Source organism: Protopterus annectens, chromosome 7.part1, assembly GCF_019279795.1.
Source record: "Protopterus annectens isolate FY-2018-M chromosome 7.part1, PAN1.0, whole genome shotgun sequence".
Taxonomy (NCBI): domain Eukaryota; kingdom Metazoa; phylum Chordata; order Ceratodontiformes; family Protopteridae; genus Protopterus; species Protopterus annectens.
Window position 1 is genome coordinate 427,413,810 of NC_056740.1, and position 23,322 is coordinate 427,437,131.

Here is a 23,322-nt window from a genome sequence, read left to right on the forward strand (position 1 = left end):
ACCACCAAAATCCACACATAGAAACATAAAAACATTCATGGAGGCTCTCAATAATAATCTGCTCAAGCAACAGAGACCTCCAAAGCAGAAATGCAAGCAAACTCCACCCCCCAACACAGCCCAAATGACACATAGCCCACAGACTCAGTGTGCCACTCAACTACAGCTAATAAGGCAAAACAACATACCCAACACACTAGTCATAGGTGACTCTACAGTCAGGCACACTGATGTCCCACTCACCAGGCTAAACAAGGAGAGGGTTACTGTCAGCTGCCTTTCGGGTGCCAGGATCCACCACATAACCCATGCACTCAGGTCACTCCACAAGTACAAATATGACTGTCATTGTCCATGTTGGTATGAATGACCTGAGACGTACCTCCCTGGACTACATGAAAAGAGACATGGAAGAGCTCTCTGATCTTGTAACCCAGGCAGGTATGACCCTAGCCCTGAGTAGCATTCTGCCATCACCCAGAATGATGCTGCAGTACAAGGACAAAATGATTGACTTCAAAAATTGGCTAAGCTTTTGGCGCCATTTAAAGGGATCCAGTATCTGTCTGCCTGGGATGACATGGTCGACAGACCATGATGCTTTGCCAGAGATGGCCTGCACCTGTCACCCCTGGGATTCCGGATACTGGTTAAGGTTCTTGCCGCCCCTATAATGCCTTTTTTAAGCAAGGTTCAAATGACAAATTCACCACCGTAACAGAAACAGGCAAGCAAAAACTGAGGGTGATGCTACTCAATGCTAGAAGTCTAAATCTCAAAATGCACTCACTCGAGACACTCCTTAAAATGGAGAACATCAATATCTGTGCAGTGACTGAGACCTGGTTCAAGGCTCCAGAGAGCAGCCCTGCACTACCAGGTATAACGCATACCACACTTTTCGGCCATGTAACCTGGACCAGAACACCAAAGGTGGAGGTGTGTCCATATTCATTAAGGATATCCACACCTCCAGGCTAGCTGCTCAGCATAATGCAGCTGAGGTTATCCAAGTGCAACTAACTCTGGGCAAAACTGCAATCCAAATTGTAGCTTGCTACAGATCACCCACCATGCCCCAGGATTCCCACTCCTCTTTTCTTGATGTACTGGAAAATATTAGGGTTCAACCAAACACCCTAATAATGGGCAATTTCAACTACCCCATTAACTGGGAAAACTACTCATGTACCAACTCCTTCACTCAACGCTTTCTGGAATTCATAAACTCCAATGCCCTGAATCAATTTATCCACACCCCCACCAGGGGCAACAATATCCTAGATCTAGTCATTACCAACATGAGTGACTGGTGTTCCACATCTGAAGTCAACGCCTCATTGGTCCGATCCGACCATACGCTAATTACCCTAGATATCCACATCCTGCCCCCCCCCCCCCCCCCATTAAGGAAACCATGGTAAAATATTTCTCCAAAGCCAACTTCATGCTTCTTAAGACAGAAGTGGTGAACTTCATGACACCCATGCAGATGGGCAATACAGTTATGACTACTGAATCCTACACAAATGCACTTTATAAGCACTTACATGAGTGCATGGATCATGCTATCCAAACAGAACCAAGACACTATCCTCCAGAAAAAGGAAGCCAATCTGATGGTCCCCTGCCATAAACAAACTGTACAACAGAAGGAAGAAACTGTTGCAAAAGAGAGTAAAATCCCATGAGTGGAGGAGCTCCCTGGTCAGCCTCAGTAAGAAGCTGTGATCCCTGATAAAATCCTCCAAAGCTAGTTACGAAAACAAAGTCACCACTGATTCTAAAGACAACCACAAAGCATTCTACAGCTATGTCAAGAATCTCAATGGCAACACTCAGATATGCTCTGAGTTACAGCACAATGGCACTAAATATACAGTCCCAACTGATATTGTCAACATCCTGGCAGATAGGTTCAGTGCTAACTTTACCCCCCTCTCACCCCCTAAAGAGCCCATCTCTATACCGAAAGAATGCAAAGTTCCTGTAAACATGGCTGCACAGGTAAAAACCATACTCTCCAAAGCCAAGAACACAGCATTCATGGGACCAGACAACATCCCAGGCTGTGTTCTACATGAACTACAGAACGAACTGGCACCCCACCTAAGTACCATGTTCAATCATAGCCTCACCTCAGGCTTTGTGCCTGCTGAATGATGCACAGCAATGGTTATCCCACTCCACAAGGGGGGAGCCACCACGGACCCCAGGAACTACCGTCCCATTAGCCTGACGAGCCTGGTCTGCAAGGCCATGGAACGTATCATCATGGAACTTATAAACAAAGACATTGGTAATCTCCAGACTCTGGACCCCACCCAGTTGGGGTTTGTAAAAGGCAGATCATGTCTCCTAAACCTGATAGACTTCTTTGAAGCAGTCACCAAAGCCATAGACAAGGGTAAGGTGGTTCACACAGCCTATATAGATCTTGCCAAGGCTTTTGACACCATCCCCCACACTGGAATTATAGATAAACTCACTAAGCTAGGTACAAATCCCTATGTCACAAGATGGGTTGCCAACTGGCTCACTGACAAAACCCACACTGAGAAAGTAGCAAACTCCAAATCCGACATCAGACCAGTGACAAGTGGAGTACCACAAGGTTCAGTCCTGGGTACTCTCCTGTTTGGTATTTACTTCTCTGAAGTACAGGCTAACACAGAAGGTCTTTGGCTAATGAAGTTTGCAGATGACTGCAAACTAGTAGCCATAATCGAAACTCCTAACGATGTGGACATCCTACAAAAGGGCCTCACTGAGACAGATGTCTGGTGTCAAAGCCATGGCCTCAAGCTCAATGCCAAAAAGTGCATTGTCATCCCCTTTGGTAAAAACTCTGTACCCATGAACTACAACATAGGCAGTAGTATACTTAACACTGAAACTGTGATAAGAGACCTTGGGACACAGGTGGACAGTAGTCTCTCCTTTGATAATCACATTGCCACAAAAGTCAGGAAATCCTTCTACGTGGCACACCTCATCACAAAAGGTTTCTCATCCAGAAAAAAAGAGGTCATTGTTCCCCTCTACTCATCACTCATTAGACCCATTATAGAGTACAATGCCCCTTTCGGTATGTACCTAACAAGACATCTACAACAACTGGAAAGGCCGCAGAAATTCCTCACAAAGAGGATTACCGGCCTCAAACAGATGCCCTAGGAAGACCATCTCAAAAAACTCCAGCTTTACTCCGTCACATATTGCCTACTCAGAGTTGATCTCTGCATAACATACAAAGCTATGTCAAACCCAGAGCTGTTGGACATGCTCCACTTAAAGAAATCCCAATCCCTCTGAGCTACACGCTCTAGGGACCTAAACCTTGTCACCACAATAAACAGAACATGCCGGAGGGATAGATTCCTGTCCCAGAGACTTACCATACTCTGAAATAAACTACCTTCTATATCAAACAAAGCTCCTCATTAGCACTCTTCAAGAAAAATCTTGATGATTGGATGGGAAATAGGAAATCCACCCCAGGGATCACCTCTGTGGCTCTGCTCTACAGTGGCACAGGAATATCATTTTCTTGGGTGGCAAAAGCCAGGGTACCTTTTTGGCTGGGCTTGTATAGGCCCCAGGGCCGATAGCCTAGTACCTACCTATGAACCTATGAACCTATGAACTAAGGTGGAGCCTAGGATTGCAGGTATATGATATGACTGTGCAGCACCGCAGTTGTGTTAGCAATGCCAATGCACATGAGCTCTCAAGACAAGGCATAGGGTGAGGTATTCCCAGATAGTCAACCCTCTCAAACAGTGTTTCTCAAGGGACACTTGAAAAACTAGCTTGAGTTTTCAGGGGGGGGGGATATCACACTGCCAGCCCAGCTATCAGTAATTTTGTAAATTACATGTCACTTGTGAATATTAATATGATTTTATAGAAATGTAACAAAAGGAGATACTGCCAGCATAGCTATCTGGAATTTTGTAAGTGGTTGTATGTCATTTGTGAATATCAACATGCATGTCATATTGTACAGACGTGTGCTGAAGAGATGCTTTATAAAATACTGAGCAGAGGTGTATATACAATATTGTAGCTGTTTGGATATATATTTTTTTAACAGGGGAGATAAACACTCAAGATTAACTTGCAAAATTTAAGAATAGTTGAGACTGAAGTACTTTATTGATGGGCCATAAACAAGAGATGTTATCTTTCAGTTTCAGTCAATAGGAGACAGGATGTCTGCACTAGTGGACTCTCTCTGTCATTTTGTGAGTGTTTTATTCTTTTATGTCTCTTAGCAGCTGCAAACACATGAAGGCTATGTGTTTTCATAGGGAAATGCTAAATTCTGTTAGTTTCTAACAATGGGGGCTTAGCTTGGGAATTTAAGTCAGGTGACAAAAATTGATGTCATGCTGCAAGTATCCCAGCAGCAATATTTGAGATATTAATTTAAGAACTCTCTGAGTGAGTGACTGTCTTTGATCTAGCATCAGCTGTAAACATCCACTCACCACTTCTGTCTGCTTGTTGTTCTGTAAGCAAGTTTTTAGGGTATGGTAACTTTTTTAGTTTCAAATAAGAATATAGTAAAGTATCGCTTAGATGTTTTCTTTATTTATTTGAGACTGTCCTGCAATGTTGTTTTAAATATTTCCTGTGATTTTGAACTCTGATGTAACTGAATACATATTTAGTATTGTTTTGTTCTTTAATTTTTTATTATTATATTTAAACCTATCTATGTGGCTGATATTTGTAAGATATATTTAAGCTCTTAGAGTACTTGTATATCTATTTGGTGACAATGTACAGGCCACTCCTAATAGCTTGGTGCTTGGTCAAACTACCATTTGGATTAATATTAACATTACATGGTAAGATTGGACACCCTTTACTAAGAGCCTTAAAGTAACTGATAAGGAGCTGGCTGGTGGCAGTGAAAACTACCTTATAGTCTGGACAGAAGGGGACATAGCTAGGAAACTTGTGTCAGCCTTTTCCAGATGTGTGTGTGTGTATAAATCAAATCTCAAAGTGTGCATGTGTCAGCTACTTGGCCAGGGACAGGAAGCATTGGTTGATATCATCTCTATAGCTATGCCAGTGGGGACTCCTACTGGGGATCTGGAGAAAGAGGGAGATACCAGCTCCAGACTGACTGTGATCTCTGTGTGCTTTACTGTGTGTGTGCTTGTCATTCTTCCAATGTGTATGTTCCCCACTGTTGCCATTGGTGAGCATTGAGGTTCCTTGATTACTGGGCAGTGCAAGTAGTCCTTAAAAGGACTGACCTTGCCAAGACAACCAAAAGCTCATTCAGCTAGGTCAATGACTACATCATCTGCTTTTTGGTCCAGAGCTTCCAGTGATGATATTTGTGCAGCTGCCACTTGGCCTAACCTCATACCTTTATGGTTCATTATAAATTGGACATCATTTTCAGGAGTAGAGCTGCATTTGGCTCTGTGGTACATTCTTCCATGAGGGCCACTCAAGGTTATGGTAGTTGTGAATTCTGTCCCATTCGATGAAGAATAAATGAAAATGACAACATCAGATATATAAGTTATGTACTTACCATAACTATGCACCTCTGTTGTCCATTTTCATTCTTCCTCCACTTCCCACCCACCTTCCGCCTTCCTTGTCTATGCAAATGACATGATGGAATTTGTCAGGACCTATTGTTCCTGTTTGAACCCCTGTTCTGTTCTACTACATCTTTTTCTGTCAGTATTATGGTTGTTACATTTTTCAAACATAGCTTAGAGACAGCAAACTTGATCTGCGGTAAAGCAGTGATCTGGAGTATTATGGGTAAAGCGAGGAGCTCAAGAGTCAGATCCTAGACTGCAAAAAAAGTGGCCAAGTCAGATTCAAGGTTTGGATACAAACCCATTAATTGAGGGAGAATGAAAATGGACAACACATTGTTGAGTATGAAACTTAAATTTTCCAAAGTTCAAGAAACCTGTTAAGAGGAAGAAAAAGCCCAAACAATAAAGTGGTATGTCCCATCATAATAGTAACATTTATTGATGGACCTACGTCCAGTCGGACACTCCCGGTCAACAAATTTAAATAAATAAATAAATAAATAAATTGAGTGCTGTTTCTACAGTGTGTTGTGAATGAAAACTGGATTTTCATAATTAGAAAGCCATATATCCATGACTGATACTTTGCGAGCCATATGGCATAACGGAAGGGAGAGTGCCTGTGTTTATCTGCCTGTTAGAGGATCTATATATTGCTACAGAATTATTTATTTTATTTTATTTATTTGACATTTGTTAACCGGGTTAGTCTGTCTGGGCAGAGGCCCTTTTTCAGCAGAGACCCTTGGAGAAAAGCTTCCAATAGTACATAATCTACGGTTAATTATAAAAGTAAAACAGTAGTCACATACAGTTATGAATCATACATAGTCAAAATAAGAAATAATACCAGACTGCAAAACAGTAAGCAAATGTGTAACATTCTACACATAGTCAAAGCATAATTTTTACGTAGTCCAGTCACAGTGATATGATACAGTATAAGCAGTTGGCACAGGAAGTTTCATCCTATAGCTAGTTACTAGTGACAGTGATGTGATACACAGTAACAGTGATGTGATGCACAGTAACAGTGATATGATACAGTATAAGCAGTTGGCACATGAAGTTTCATCCTATAGTTAGTCACTAGTAGCAGTGATGTGATACACAGTAACAGTGATGTGATACACAGTAACAGTGATATGATACAGTATAAGCAGTTGGCACAGGAAGTTTCATCCTATAGTCACTAGTAAAAGTTTCTTACAGTTGGTTCAGGAACAATTAGTAACACATATCAGAAGTGAAAAGATTTCTGTACAGGCTATCCTGTAGAACAAATAGAGGATAAGAAAAGATGGGTAGGTAGATAGTAGAGGGGAGAGATTGAAAAGTGGGGAAGATAAATGGAAGAGGGGAGGGATAGCATTGCAAGAGCAAGTCCAAGAGTTTAGCAGGTAGTCTTTTAGTGTTTTTGAAACAGTTTAAAATTAAAACAAATAAAAGGCTGCTATAGCAAGAATGAATGAGTTAAAATCAGTTAAAAATGCAATAATTCTTATCACAAGCACCTCATATGGTACAAAAGTAGATATCAAAAAATGTCAAGTTTAAATACTGTTCTGTTCTATTAATCTAAAAACTAATTATTCAATTAACTTTTTTAAAGAGTTACCTACACAAATATAAAGAAATCAAACTATGCTATGTAATATGGAATGTTGTTGTTTGTCTTTTTGGCTTTTCCCAGTTAGGGGTCGCCACAGCGGAACTCAAGTCCGTTAATGATTTGCAGTCGATTTTTTATGTGCCGAGTTGCCAGCCTGATGCCCAACTTTCAGCAAAGGCACGCCCATTCACACATGTCTTTCGGAGGCCACTCGACTGCGGGGAGGACATGCAGACTCCACACAGAAAGCACTCCAGCCAAGAATCGAACAGGAGAACCTCTTGCTGTGAAGCAACAATGCTACCGCTGTACCACCGCAGCATTATGCTATGTAATATGGAATGATGCATAAAAATGTTTTATTCAAAAGTGCTAAATTAGAAAAAAAACTCATACTTTAAGCCAATACCAAAGGGCTCTGGCTAACTAAGTTTGCATATGACTACAAGCTAGGAGCAGTCATTGAATCCCCACATGGATTAGACATTCTGCAGGAAGATTTCTCCCACATAAATAGCTGGTGCTAAAATTATGGACTGAAACTAAATGCCAAAAAAATGCATTACTGTATTCTTTGGAAAGTCATCTCTCCCAAGGAACTACCGCATTGACTATAAGCTCCAAGAGTTGACCTGGTTGTTCCGGATTTGAGAATTTATGTGGACAGTGACCTAACTTTTGTCCAACATGTGTCCATTGTTGTGAGAAAGTTGTTCTATATTGCACAGCTTATAAACAAAGCGATTGTGTCTAGATCTAGAGATGTCATTGTCCCTGGCCCCTTTACTTAACTGTTATTAAGTCAGTCATTGAATATAATGCCCCCTTTGGCACATATCAGTTCAAAAACATGCAACAACTAGAATGCCCACAGAGATACCTTACTAAAAGGATACAAGGCCTAAATAACCTGTCTTATATGGACCAACGTAAAGCCCTGTCATTATACTTAACATCTTACAGATTGCTACAAGGTAACCACTGTCTGGCATATAAGACATCCTCCAAACCAATACTGATGGATTTACTGCACATCAGTAAGTCAAATGGCATCAGAAATACTTGATCTATGGATCTAAACCTTATCTGAAACATCAACAGAACAGTTTGGATGAGCAGATATATATTACAGAGGATACTGCTGATCTGGAACAGACTCCCCATCCACATAAAAATAAAGTTCATCTCTGTCCATATTCAAGCATAACCTGGTTCTATGAATAGGAATCAGTAACTTTACCCGAGGACTGCCCCCTTGTCTACTTATAGACAGAGGCAGCTCCTAAATGCTTTATCTTATGCATGAGTTCTATCAAATTATCAGGGATATGATTGCATTTATTCTCATTAGGGATAATATATAATTATCAACTATGGGATGGGTAAGTCCAACATCTAAGCAAATGGGACTGGTTAATTTGAGCATAAAAAGGGAAATTGCCTAGGGTTTAAATGGCCCATAAGGGCAGCTAGCCCAGTACTTATCTGGGAACCTGTAAAAAAATTATGGGTTGTATATTTATTTTTATATAACCATGAATACATTTATTTAGCATAGAAAGTAGCCTACACACATTCTGGCATTTATGTTTTAACCTGCTTGCTTTCACATTAGCCTTAAGAGAAAATTTTACATATCAGTCACAAATTCAGTCTGGCAGGGTGCACTTTGTCATCATCCCGAGGTTTGATTTGTTGGTCAGATTACAGCATTTAAACAATTGAGAAAAATAACCTCAATTGCTCGGAACATAAAGGAATGTAATTGTACCCCTTGCTGCACAATACATTCATAAAGGAAATAAATTCTCACGTAATTGTATTCCTCAAGTTTTCTGTTACCTCAACATTAAATTCCTTTTTTATGTACTTTTTTAAAGTCATAACAAGCAGAACAAGTTGTTAATTATATATATATGTGTGTATGTATATATATATATATATATATATATATATATATATGGAAACCTATTAAAAGATCGAAATTACACAATAGCGAAAAGGAATTCAGTTTGCACACATTAACAAAACCACACTTAATCGAATCCATGCTATAGCGATTTACAAAATGTCAAAAAATACTTCCGATAATCAGGTACTATATAAAGAGTGAGACATCTGCTACTGTGTACTTTGTACCTGACAACAAAGTGGCGAATTTAGAGTATTTGGTTCCAGGGCTTCTTGACCAAACCTATCAAACAACACTTTCCCAAAAAGGTAAACAAATCCTAGTTGGATAATACGGAGCATACTGTAAAACTATGCTGTTATTTTTCTGTCTGATGTCCAGAAAGAGTTTAAGGTCATACAATATGATGTGGGATTGTGTGTTTGCTCTGCTGGAGGAGAATAATTGTACCTCTCATGTTCGGTATATAATGTGTGACTTTGAAGTTGCTGCAATACGGAGCATAAGACAAAATGTGAATAATGTAGTATGCAAAGGGTTTTTTTTTTCATTTCGGCAGAAATCTTTGGAGGAACGTGCAAAACTTAGGACTGGGATCTCTATATAATAGCAACCTTTCCTTTCAATTAGCAATTAAAAAAAATAGCTGCACTGGTGTTCTTGCAAGAGGAAGATGTAGTTGCTACATATTACAATCTGAAATCTGCTTTTCTTGCCAATGGTACAGAGTTCTTAAAGTTCTTCGAGGAATGGTACTTGTTAGGAAAGCCTGGGTGCTTTTCTACTAGATCTACCACTAATATTAGGTTCCCACCACTATTTCCTCTACAATTCTAGAACATGTCTATTCTCAATTAACTCTGTTTACCTAGGACACAGAATGTGGTAGAAGCGTGGCATCGTAGGTTTAAATCTTTGACAGGGAAGTTTGTATCGGATTTACGTACTGTGATAAATGTAGTTTGTAGAGAACAAAATAGGATAGATGAAGCCCGTGTAAGAATGGGTGCAGGGTGTCCACAATCCCCTAAGAGACGAGCGTTGATGCGACATCAAAAACAGTTTGAGACAATCTTTGAACATAAAGAGGAATACTCATGTGTAGAGTATGTGTCTGCAATTGCGAATCTACTAAAAATGTAAGGTTGAAGTTGATGTGATTAGGAGCACTGGGAATTGTTGTGCTAGTTTGTTGTTTGATGTGTGGGGTTTACCACTTAGGTTAGATCTTCTACATTTGCCTAGTTCATTTTCGACATTTTGTAAATTGCTGTAGTATGGATTTGATTAAGTGTTGTTTCGTTAATGTGTGCAGACTGAATTCCTTTTCGCTATTGTGTAATTTCGATCTTGTAATAGGTTTCCATATATATATATATATATATATATATATATATATATATATATATATATATATATATATATATATGGATTCACTTTAGAAGCTCGAAATACTGAAATATTGAATTTCAGTATTTTGAGCCCATAAAGTGGAAACCTGAAAACAACGAAAACTCAGAAGCATGAAATTCAAAATCTTGCATACCGGAGATTTTGAATTAGTGCTTCTGGTGTTTCTCTGTGGTTATGGATTCAGGTAAGTGTTTATGTGTTAAGGGTTTTGGGTAGGGGCTGTGGTGTGCGTTGGTGTGTTTTGTTACTGTGATATGTGTGTGTGTGTGCGTGTGTGTGTGTGTGTGTGTGTGTGTGTGTGTGTGTGTGTGTGTGTGCAAGGAGAATGTAGCTTGTTGTGGTGGTGTGTTTTGTGTGTTTTTGTATGTAGTGCAACCTCAGAGTTAGAATATTTAAGTGGGGGGTGTGGGGGTGCAGCCCCCCACATGGGTGGTGCAGGGGGGCTTGCCCCCTTCTTTTATCTTGTGTTTGTGTGTGGGGAGGAAAGTGTGTGTTTGTGTACACCAGAAGCAGTAATTCAAAATCTCCAGTATGAGAGATTTTGAATTTCGCGCTTCTGAGTTTTCATTCTTTTCAGGTTTCCACTTTATAGCCTTGACATACTGAATTTCGATATTTCAGTATTTCGAGGATATAAAGTGAATCCATATAGATATATATATATATATATATATATATATATATATATATATATATATATAAGGTCCCCTTCAGAATCTCGAAGCTTAAAACATTGAAATTCATATGATCAAAGATCATATGATCGAAGGTTTAAAACTTCAAAATCCTGAATGGAGATCGATATACAGAGCAGAACAGGAGATTCCCCTTTTCCTCGCTGTAGTGCGATCTCAGAGTTGGTATATTTAAGTAGTGGGGGGTGCAGGGTGGCTTGCCCCCCTGCCAAGCTCCCCTGCAAAAACATGTTTTGTGATGTGTTAACTGCTTTTTGGGGGGGGTTCTTAATTTCAAGATTCCAAGATTTCAAGGTTCTGAATTCGATATTCTGAACCTTGGGATTTTGGTATTTCAAAATTACGAAGTGGACCTATATAAACCTATGAAAAACTGGTGCTAGGTGTAATAAGTGGCAGATATATAAATCAAACCAAGAACCAAAAATGCAGCACTGTAACACAATAAATCAACCCAAATGGGTAAAATAAAAAATCAGAACACACAATTGAGCTCCATGTAGTCTTTAATGGCCAACCAATCTGCCACGTCCAACACAAACCTAGGTTTCACCCATTGACATCATCAGTGTGTATTTCCAGAAGGGAAAAGCCCCATTTTATACAATTCTTATATAGGGCTTGTTAAAGTAACATCATACCAAAGAAAACAAATTTTATACAGCCTCATTATGTGTGCAAAATACACAATAATCATGTAAAACATTTATGTCATGGTCCACCCACAATTATTATCTAACTTCAAATTTCATAACCTATAATTCTAAACTAAAATCCATCACCAATGATCGTTTAATCCTGGTTTGAATAGTGCACCCGAATACACTATCCACATTCTTTCTTTTTGTGTTAAAATCTTATGTTTCTGTGCTATAGTTAATCCATTCCCTACTACCTTATCAATACCCAGGAATACAAAGTGGGCCCCAGCATGTATCAATGTGTGTTTATATAGAGCACTACGTGACCTTTTACAATTAATGTCACTAATATGCAACGCAATTCATTGCTTCAAACTTAAAGAAGTCTGTCGCACATAAAAAGAGCCACATTGGCACACTGCCATATATATAACCTACTCACTAGTGTATGTGAATAAATGTCTTATATCATAAACCTTGGCTGTAATAATTGAAGTAAATGACTTGGTTTTGGAAACAATGTATGCAAAAAGTACTGCCGACTATCCTGTTATCCAATTTAAAGGGTGTAGATTTATTGCTTTTCTTAAAATCAGCCAAATGTTCACCTATGGTTTTACCTTGCCTGTATCCAAACCGACACTGGCTATCTAACAATGGACACAAAAACCTGTCAGATTTCAAAATATGCCAATATTGCTCTATTGTATCTCTAATTTTGAAGGTGTTACTACCAAACTTAGTGATAAACCTTATGACCTGCTTATTATCATTTTGTGGTGACTCACCGATCTCTAGCATTTACGATTTTGATATTGAATTAGTCACGTGCATAGCTGTATCAACATCTCTGGGTATACCGGGACCTCAGCTGTTGGGCCTCTACCTGGAAATCCTCTTGTCTACTGCATATACATTTAAGTCTCTTAAATTGAGCTTGAGGGATGTTTGTGGTAATATGGCTAGGATGGTTACTATCAGCTCACAGCAAAGATTTTTTTGTAAAAGGTTTCCGGTATAAATCCGTAATCACTGTGCCCTCCTTAGCCTTCGTAACCATAACATCCAAGAATTCCATGTTGTGGCTATCTATTTCCCCAGTAAACTGAATACCATATCTATTACCATTGAGAAAAGCCACAAACTGATACCATCTATCCAGTGTACCCTGCCATACTACCCAACAATCGTCCAGGTACCTATGCCACAACAATAATTCAGCATTGAACTCATGATGTTGATAAATTACTTGTACCTCCACAAACCCCATAAACAAATCTGCATATACTGGTGCAAATGTTTCACCCATTGCTGTACCCTTGATCTGCAGATACCATTCTGTCCCAGATCTGAAAGAATTATGTTCCAGCACTATCCCTAACAAAGTTAATAAAAATTCTTGTTCACTAGGTTGATAATAATTCGAAACCTCAAACCAGTATTTTACAGCTGCTATTCCTCCCCAATGTGGGATACTGGTATAAAGTGCCTGGACATCCAATGTGCTCATATAGGCATGAGACAGAATTTGCAAATCATCCATTAGCAGTAAGAATTGGTTGGTATCCCTGATCCTGGCTGACACATATATTAATAAAGGTTTAAATTTAGATTGTAGGTACACTGACAAAGGTTCTATCAAGGACCCTTGTCCTGCTACTATGGGACGTCCTGGAGGTGAAATAACTGATTTATGTATCTTGGGTACTAGGTAAAAATATTGGGGCAGTGGATCAATTACCGTCAGCTGTTGTTCAAGGTCCATATTGATAATCTCAGTCTCTCTGGCTCCCTTTAAAAAACGGTCTATTTCTTGTTTAAATCCTGTGGTGGGATCGCTAGGAAGATGACAATAACAAATCGCATCCATAAGATGTCTGTTTACTTCTTGTTCATCCTCCTCCTTGCCCCAGACTACTAGGGCTTCCCCCTTATCAGCTTTCATAATCACCAATCTATCATTTTTCTGCAAATTTTCTAACACTTGTTTTTCCACCAATGTTATATTTTGCTTGAAATTCTTAAAAATGTTACTCTGATTCAATTGTAAATCCTGTAACACCCATTCCTTAAACATTTTTACCGCCCCATGATATGGTGGCTGAAAATGTGATTTCCTAAATTTAAACCTGTCAGGTGGGTCTGTAGTCCGGGTTCTATGAGCAAAATAATATTTCAGATATAGCTTGTGACAAAATGTTTTTAAATCCTTCACCACTTCAAAATAAAACACATAACCAGCTGGTACAAAGCCCAAACCTTTATTAAGCACTCTATATGCCAATTCTGAAAAATAATACTGAGTCGGATTCACCACTAGTTGGCTGTCTGATTCCTGGGTATCATTGGGAACATGAAAACCATCTATCCATTGTTGATCATTTTGCTGAACATATCCTCCATTAACTCGATTACAGTGTTTTGTGCCCCTTCGCCTAAAGGGCGTCTAGGTCTCTTAAACATAGTGGAGCTTAACACTATTGGTTTTCCTCCCTCCGTCTCAGTGTTTGTGTTCGAATAACCTGATGACACATCAGACACACTAGAATTGTCTTGATTTTTTCTACTCAATATAGACCTAGGCCTTTTTCTTTTTGTTCTAAAGGACCCTTTATTAACCCCCTCTGAGAATCTCACTGTCCTCTTAGCTTTTTTCCGTGAATAAGTAAGGATGGGAGCGCCATAAAGAAGAGTGGGAATGAGATAAGGAGTGGCAAAAGTAACATTAGTTGCATCGTCAAGAAAGTTTTTAGCTCTATAAATCATCCCTAGTTTTTGATGAGCTTTTTCTTATACAATTTTTATATCCAGGCTGAATTTAAGATGATCATTCCCTATCAGTCCTGATAATTTGCTATGAGAAGTGACTTCGGTGGTTTTATTATTGAGAGAGGACATTACATTTTGTTTTTTCATGGGAGAGGGATTTGTGGTAAAAGTAGTAGTTTTTTTTTTTCAGAGTTGAGCATGAGTTGTAAGTTACAAAGCCATGTTTCAGTTGCTGTTAAAGCTTCTTGAGTATTTTTTTTTTAGGTGTGTTCTGTGTTAGGGAGGCCTGTTGTGTCGATGTGTGGATAGTGTTGGTTAGAATGTTAAAAAAGAGGAGACCAAGGATAGAGCATTGTGGCATACCAATGGTGACTGGGAGATAAGAACAGAGGATGGAGTGACATTGTACTGATTGATACCTACTGGACAGGTAGCTTTTGAACCATAGAAGGGTGGGCTGAGACAGACCAAGTGAGGACATTTGAAGAAGAAGTTTGCTGTGACAAACTGTGCTGAAAGCTCTAGTTAAGTCTAGAAACAAGGAGGAGACTAGTTTGACACGGTCTCTAGCTATGTCTAAATATTGACTATCTACATAAGTTAGAAGAGCAATGTTAATACTATGGTAAAGACAGAAGCCTTGCTGAGGGAAGGATGAGAGCTCTTCCTGTAGGAGATAGCTCAGCAATTGCTTTTGAATACATTTTTCAAGTATTTTGGAGAGGGGGGATATGATTGCTATAGGTCTAAAGTTAGTTATGTCTGTTCAATTTCCTTCTTTCTGCAGAGGGATAATGTGTGACTTTATACACACAGAGGAAATGTGGGATTCCTGGATTGACCTATTTATAAGTACTGAGACAGGGTAGGCAATGCTAGGCACTTGGAAGGTCATCTGTTGAAGTAGAGCCTGGTCTGAATTTGATTAAGAGTACTTTTATATAGGATGTAGGCACAGGTTAGAAGGTGAAAGTGGATGTGGTGATACATGGCCTCTGGGCAGGGTTAGGATTAGATATTGAGGAATCCTTGGTTAGAGATGCTATACTGTCTATGAAATAAGAGTTGAACTGTTCTGTGGCTTTGAGTGACGAGTTATTGGGAGAGGAGTTAGTGTTGAATTTATGGCTGGGATGCAAGATTTCTTTAATGGCTATCTCAATTTTTTAGGGTTGTGTTTACTGTTATTCTGAAAGCTATGATACAATAGTTTTTTGTCTTCAGTAGTTTGCTTTTTAGTATGATTACAAGATTACAAGGGTTTCTGACGTTTTCAAGATATTGTTGTGTTTTATACTTTGCCGTTCTTTCTGTGCTTTTTCTCTGTCCTGCACTAGCATTCTACTCTTTTTGGATAGTCAAATTGCATTATTTTGGTTTTAGCCTCTTCCTTCTAGGAGCTGCAAGGCTTTTTAGGATATCCAGGGAAGTTCTATTGAATTTAATTTTCAGTATCATCTAAGGGGAGGATTTTTAGGAAGTTCCAGTTAGTAATGGACATTTCTGGGTTAAACTTGGAAATGCTGCATTTTGTTTTATAAACACGCTGATTCCATGGATGTGTGAGATGCCTGGTTACATGGATTGAGAAATGATCACATAGGTAGGTGTGGACTTCGGGCATTTCTAAAGTTTTGGCTCCCAGCCTGCCTGCATGCCTTACTTGGCTGTCACTGTCATCTCAGAGCTCCAGTGGGATTTAGGTGCCTATCCTTACCTGCACGTCTCTCTAACCCTCCCACCAAAGACCGGTGAGTAGGCAAAGACATGGCATTCCTCTCTTCCCCCTGCCAACTCCAGCAGGTGCCTGAATCGATGCACAAACTCAGATTGTTTTGTTCAAAATCAGGGATTTGCTTCCGTTTGCTAATGGAGTTGTCATTTAGTACACATATTTCCTCTGGGATGCTGAATGCATTCCAGCAGCTAATACTAAAAAAAGCAAATCAGTGCTACGTGGCTATTTCATGCATTTAATAATTACTTATTTTTGACTTGACTGTCTTTTCAAGAAGACTGTCTAACCAAACACACACACACCCTTTCTTGAAAAATATGTTTTTTCACATTTCCTCTTCCTAATGCACGGTGCATTTTAGTGGCTTTTGCATGTGTATAGCTGAGATGATTTGATATGAAATATCTGCAAAGTGGCACCAAATATTTTGCAGCTGGTGGGTGGTGAAGAAGGTGGGTTAAAACATTTTGTTTTATTTATTTATTTATTTATTTTGGTACAGTAGCAAGTACCCCTGTATGGCATAGCAATTTATTGTCTCCATTACAGCATTATCTCATTGTTTAACTTTGTCCCTCAACACAATGAAAAATATATCAGTGCATCATTTCCTCTACACACACACACACACACACACACACACACACACACACACACACACACACACACACACACACCACACAAAACCCCCCCCCACACGCAGACATAGCGTTTGTTTGTTTGTTTTTCAAAGCCAACTTGTCCACTTAATTTTACCTAGATGCCTTAATTTACCAGCTCACACATATTGATTACATGAGAATAAATAGACTTAAGTGTTGATAAGAAAAGAGAGCTAGCATATTATACTGCAATGTTCTTATTGCATTTTACCTTGCATATGCAGGTCCCATTCCCTGTGATGCCATCCATACAAGTCCCATGGCCATTGCAAGGGTTTTGTGATCCACCAGGACATTCTGAAAAAGGAGGAGAAGGAAATTAATTTGCAGATTCTTGGTTTCTAATTCTTGGTTCCTTCTAGTGTCCCTTTATTGCTCTGCTGCCTCCTGACACTCAGAGTAATGTGAAAAAAAACGTATCAGAAATAGAAATCACAGCATTCAGAGTATTGTTTCTTTTACATCTATCGCATCTCACAGTCTCACTGTCAGCTGCTACTTCCTAGCCATAGCTTTAATTTGTCACCTTGTTGCCTGAAGTTGTCTATCATCAACCCTTCATTATCATCATCATCATCATCATCATCATCATCATAATAGTCATCACAACTTATAGGTTCATAGGTTCATAGGTAGGTACTAGGCTATCAGCCCAAAGGCCTAAGTAAGCCTAGCCAACAAGGTTCCCCGGCTTATGCCACCCAAGAAAGTTATTTTCCTGTGCCCCTGTTGAGCAGAGCCACATAAGTGATCTCCAGGGTGTATTTCCTATTTTCCATCCACTCATCAATATTTTTCTTGAAGAGTGCTAAAGAAGAACTTTGCTTGACATAGATGAGTAGCTTGTCCCCGAGTATAGGAAGTCTCTGGGACAGGAATCTATCCTTCCAGCATGTCCTGTTTATTGTGGTGACAAGTTTAGGTCCCTATAGCGTGTAGCTTGGAGGGATTGGGATTTCTTTAGGTGTAGCATGTCCAACAGCTCTGGGTTTGACATAGCTTTATATGTTAGGCAGAGATCTCCTCAGAGTAGGTGATATACTACTGAGTAAAGTTGGGGTTTTTTGAGATGGTCAGTGTAGGCATCTGTTTGAGGCCAGTAATCCTCTTTGTGAGGTACTTCTGTGGCCTTTCCAGCTGCTGCAGATGTCTTGTTAGGTACATTCCAAAAGGGGCGTTGTACTCTATAATGGGTCTAATGAGTGCCGAGTAGAGAGGAACAATGACCTTGGCATTGAGCTTGAGGCCATGCCTCTGCAACCAGGCATCTTTCTCAGTGAGGCTCTTCTGTAGGATGTCCACATCATTTGGGGACTTGACTATGGCTCCTAGTTTGCAGTCATCTGTGAACTTCATTAGCCAGAAGCCTTCTATGTTAGCCTGTACTTCAGAAAAGTAGATACCAAACAGGAGATGTCCCAGGACTGAACCCTATGGTACTCCACTTGTCATTGGTTTGAAGCCAGATTTGGAGTCTGCAACTTTTACAGTGTAGGTTCTGTCAGTGAGCCAGTTGACAACCCATCTTGTGATGTAGGGATTTATACCTAGTTTAGTGAGTTTAGCTATAATTCCAGAATGGGGGATGGTGTCGAAAGCCTTGGTGAGGTCAAGATAGGCTGTGTGAACCACCTTACTCTCGTCTACGGCTTTGGTGACTGCCTCAAAGAAGTCAATCAGGTTCAGAAGGCATGATCTTCCTTTCACAAACCAGAACTGGGTGGGATCCAGAGTTTGGAGGTTACCAATGTCTTTGTTTATGAGTTCCATGATGATACGTTCCATGGCCTTGCAGACCAGGCTTGTCAGGCTAATAGGGCGATAGTTCCCAGGATCAGTGGCGGCTCCCCCTTTGTGGAGTGGGATAACTGTTGCTGTGCATCATTCAGTGGGCACAAAGCCTGATGTAAGACTATGATTGAACATAGTGCTTAGGTGGGGAGCCAGTTCGTTCTGAAGTTCATGTAAAATGCAGCCTGGGATGTTGTCTGGTCCCACGGATGCCATGTTTTTGGTTTTAGAAAGTGCAGTTTTTACCTGCATAGATGTGATTACAGGGACACTGCATTCTTCCTGTATAGATATGGGCCCTTTAGGGGGTGAGAGGGGGGGGTAAAGTTAGCACTAAACCTTTCTGCCAGGATGTTGGCAATATCAGTTGGTTCTGTAATTTTCATGCTGTTGTGCTGTAACTCAGAGCAGATCTGGATGTTGCCATTGAGATTCTTGACATTGCTATAGAATGCTTTGTGGTTGCCCTTAGAATCAGTGGCAATTTTGTTTTCATAGCTAGCTTTGGAGGATCTTATAAGGGTTCTCAGTTTCTTACTGAGGCTGCCCAGGGAGCTCCTCCACTCACTTAGACAGAACTCCTTTTTCAGTACGTAGATCCATATGAATTGCAGAAGGAGTCAGTTCTGGGCACATTGCAGGTGCTGCAAAGTGCACTTTTGTCTAACATCAAAGATTGGAACAATACTAATTTCATGAACTTTATTCATTATTTGACTTAGGAATGGAGTCCTTTCTCATCATGGTATTAGAAACCCAAATGATTTGGAGAAATTAAACCAGCAAAAGTTCTGAAGCATACTTAAATATTTTATTAATATAAGTAGACCCAAAAAAACTATGCAGAAACACGGAAATGCCAATGTATAAAAAAATGACAATCTTTATTGTTGTAAGTGCTTTCACACCCTGCGATGCTTCATCAGACAACATAATATGCATAAAAATGCAATAAATACATTCCTATAGGTTCAAACGAACCAATGAAAACTCTCATCTTATTAAGACTTTGTACAGATTTAAAGTAATATACCTAAAATATACAAGCATGCAAAATCTGAAGGTAATGCTACTCAATGCTAGAAGTCTAAACCTCAAAATGCACTCTCTTGAGGCACTCCTAAAAATGTAGAACATCGATATCTGTGCAGTAACTGAGACCTGGTTCAAGGCTCCAGAGAGCACCCCTGCAATACCAGGCTACAACTCTTACCACACTTTTTGGCCACCAAACCAGGACCGAAACACTAAAGGTGGAGGAGTGTCAATATTCACCAAGGATATTCACACCACCAGGCTAGTTGGCCAACACAATGTGTCTGAAATTCTCCAAGTGCAACTAACACTAGGTAAGACTGCAATCCAAATTGTAGCTTGCGACAAATCCCCCACCATACCCCAAGATTCTCACTACACCTTTCTAAACATACTGGAAAATATTAAGATAGAACCAAACACCCTAATACTGGGTGATTTTAACATCCTGCCATTAACTGGGAAAACTACTCATGTCCCAACACCTTTGTGCAACGGTTCTTGGAATTCATAAATTCCAATGCCCTGGATCAACTAATCCATAGTCCCACCAGGGGCTCCAATATCCTTGACCTGGTCATTACCAATATGGGAAACCAATGCTCCATACCCTATGGTCACCCCCTCGTTAGTCAGGTCTGACCATAAGCTAATCACCCTTAACATCCACATCCCACCCCCACCCCCCAGTAAAGAAACCACCATAAAAAACTTCTCCAAAGCCAACTTCATGCTACTCAAGTCAGAAGTGACAAACATCATGACACCCATGCAGATGGGAACTGAAAGTTCAACTGCTGAATCCTACACTAAGGCACTGTACGAGCACATCCACTCATGCATGAATCGTGCCATCCCAAATAGAACCAAAATGCTCTCATCCAAAAAAAGGAAGCCAATCTGGTGGTCCCCTGCCATAAACAAACTTTACAACAAAAGGAAGAAACTTTTGCAGAAAAGAGGAAAATCTCAGGATGCAAAAAAATCCCTTACTAGCCTCAGTAAGAAACTGAGATGCCTCATAAAATCCTCCAAAGCTAGTTACGAAAATAAAATTGCCAAAGATTCCAAAGACAACCACAAAGCATTCTATAACTATGTCAAGAATCTAAATGGCAATGCTCAGATCTGCTCTCAGCTAAAACAGAATGGCATTAAATATACTGATCCGAAGGATATTGCCAATATCCTGGAAGATTGATTCAGTGCCACCTTCACCCCCCTCTCACCCCCTAAGTGGCCCATCTCAGTACCGGAAGATTGCCAAATTCCAGTAATAACGGCCACACAGGTACAAAATGCACTCTCTAAAGCCAAGAATAGAGCATCCATGGGACCAGATGACATGCTGGGCTGTGTACTACATGAACTACAATATGAACTGGCACCTCACCTAAGTGTCATGTTTAATCATAGCCTCACCTCAGGTTTCATGCCCACTGAGTGGCACAGAGCTACAGTTATCCCAATCCACAAGGGGGGATCCACCTTGGATCCCAGAAACTACCGTCCCATCAGTCTGACAAGCCTTATCTGCAAGGCCATGGAGTGTATTATCATGGAACTTATAAACAAAGACATTGGCAAACATCAAACACTGGGCCCCACCCAGTTTGGGTTTGTGAAGGGCCGATCTTGTCTCCTGAACCTGATTGACTTCTTTGAATCAGTCTCCAGAGCCATGGACAAGGGTAAGGTGATCCACACAGCCTATCTAGACCTTGCCAAGGCCTTTGACACCATTCCCCACTCTGGAATCATAGATAAACTTACTAAGTTGGGCATTAATCCCTATGTCAGCTAAATGGCTTACTGATAGAACCCACACTGTAAAAGTAGCCGACTCCAAATCCAGCTCCAGACAAGTGACAAGTGGAGTACCTCAGGGTTCAGTCCTGGGGCTGCTCTTGTTTGGCATCTACTTCTCTGAAGTACAGGTCAACACTAAGGGACTCTGGCTAACAAAGTTTGCAGATGACTGCAAACTGGGAGCCATTATTGAATCCCCAAATGATGTGGATACTCTACAAAAGCGCCTTACAGAAACAGATGCTTGGTGCCAGAGCCATGGGCTCAAGCTCAATGCCAAGAAATGTAGTGTTATCCCTTTGGGAAAAACATGTATCCATGAATTACCATATAGGTGGCAGTACACTAAACACAGAAAGTGTGATAAGAGACTTAGGGACACAGGTGGACAGTGATCTCACCTTCGATAACGACATCGCCACAACAGTCAGGAAATCCTTCTATGTGGCACACCTCATCACGAAGGGCTTTTCATCCAGAAAAAAGGAGGTCATTGTCCCACTGTACTCATCCCTCATTAGACCCATTATAGAATACAATGCCCCATTTGGTATGTACCTCTCAAGACATCTGCAACAACTGGAAAGGCCTCAGAAATACCTCACTAAAAAAATCACAGGCCTAAAGCAGATGCCCTACACTGACCGCCTTAAAAAAACTCCAGCTATACTCTGTCACATATCGTCTACTCAGAGGCAATCTCTGCTTAACATACAAGGCCATGTCAAACCCAGAGCTGTTGGACATGCTACACTTAAAGAAACCCCAATCCCTCAGAGCTACACACTCCAGGGATCTAAACCTTGTCATCACAATAAACAAAACATGCTGGAGGGATAGGCTCCTGACCCAGAGACTCCCCAGACTCTGGAATATATTGCCCATACATGTCAAGCAGAGTGCCTCTTTGGACCTCTTCAAGAGGAACCTTGATGATTGGATGGGAGAAAGGAAATTCACCCCAGGGATCACGTCATTCGCCCTGCTAGACAGGGGTCCAGGAAAGTAAATAATGTGGGAAGAAATAGCCAGGGAATTGTTATGGATAGGCTTGTATAGGCCCTAGGGCTGATAGCCTAGTACCAACCTATTAAACTATAAATTCCATTGTCCTATCTTGGAGCTTATCTCCCCGGGCCTCTACTGAAAATGGACATAGATCCAGTTAGACTAGCCCGGATAACAAATGTAAAATAAAAAAATAAATAAATAAATAAAATAACACATACAAAAAAACATAAAAATATAAAAAAATAAAAACTAATAAATGCCCATTTCATTATGAAAAGCAACATAATCTCATTTTTTAATTAATTTGCATGCTGGTTTAATAGAAACAGTATCATTAAGACCGGAGTCTAAATGTGCTCCAAGTCTAAAAATCCATTTCATTTCTGCTGTATTAGTAAAAGCATAAGTATTTCCCAACCTAATATTTCCATGTATAACCTGTACTACTTGAAATGTAAATAAGTGTGTTTCACCTTCTAATATGGTATGTTTAGTTAAAGCACTATGTAACAACTCTTTTCTGGTACAATAAGTATGGTCTCTTATGCATTCACGGAGTCTTCTATTTGTTTTCCCTACATAGAATTTTGAACATATATTGCATTGAGCCAAATAAACCAGATTTCTGGTGTTGCAATCAGCCTGTACTTTAAAA

The 23,322-nt window shown here is 40.1% G+C and overlaps 1 protein-coding gene across 1 annotated transcript in view; it reads right to left on the reverse strand.

Moving 5' to 3' along the window:
- Positions 1-23,322, reverse strand: part of STAB1 (stabilin 1) — a 2,761,215-nt gene that overhangs the window by 2,565,272 nt on the left and 172,621 nt on the right. The window contains exon 4 of the mRNA XM_044078505.1: positions 17,233-17,318. Within this exon, the coding sequence (XP_043934440.1) occupies positions 17,233-17,318 (86 nt within the window). The remainder of the gene's footprint in view (positions 1-17,232; positions 17,319-23,322) is intronic.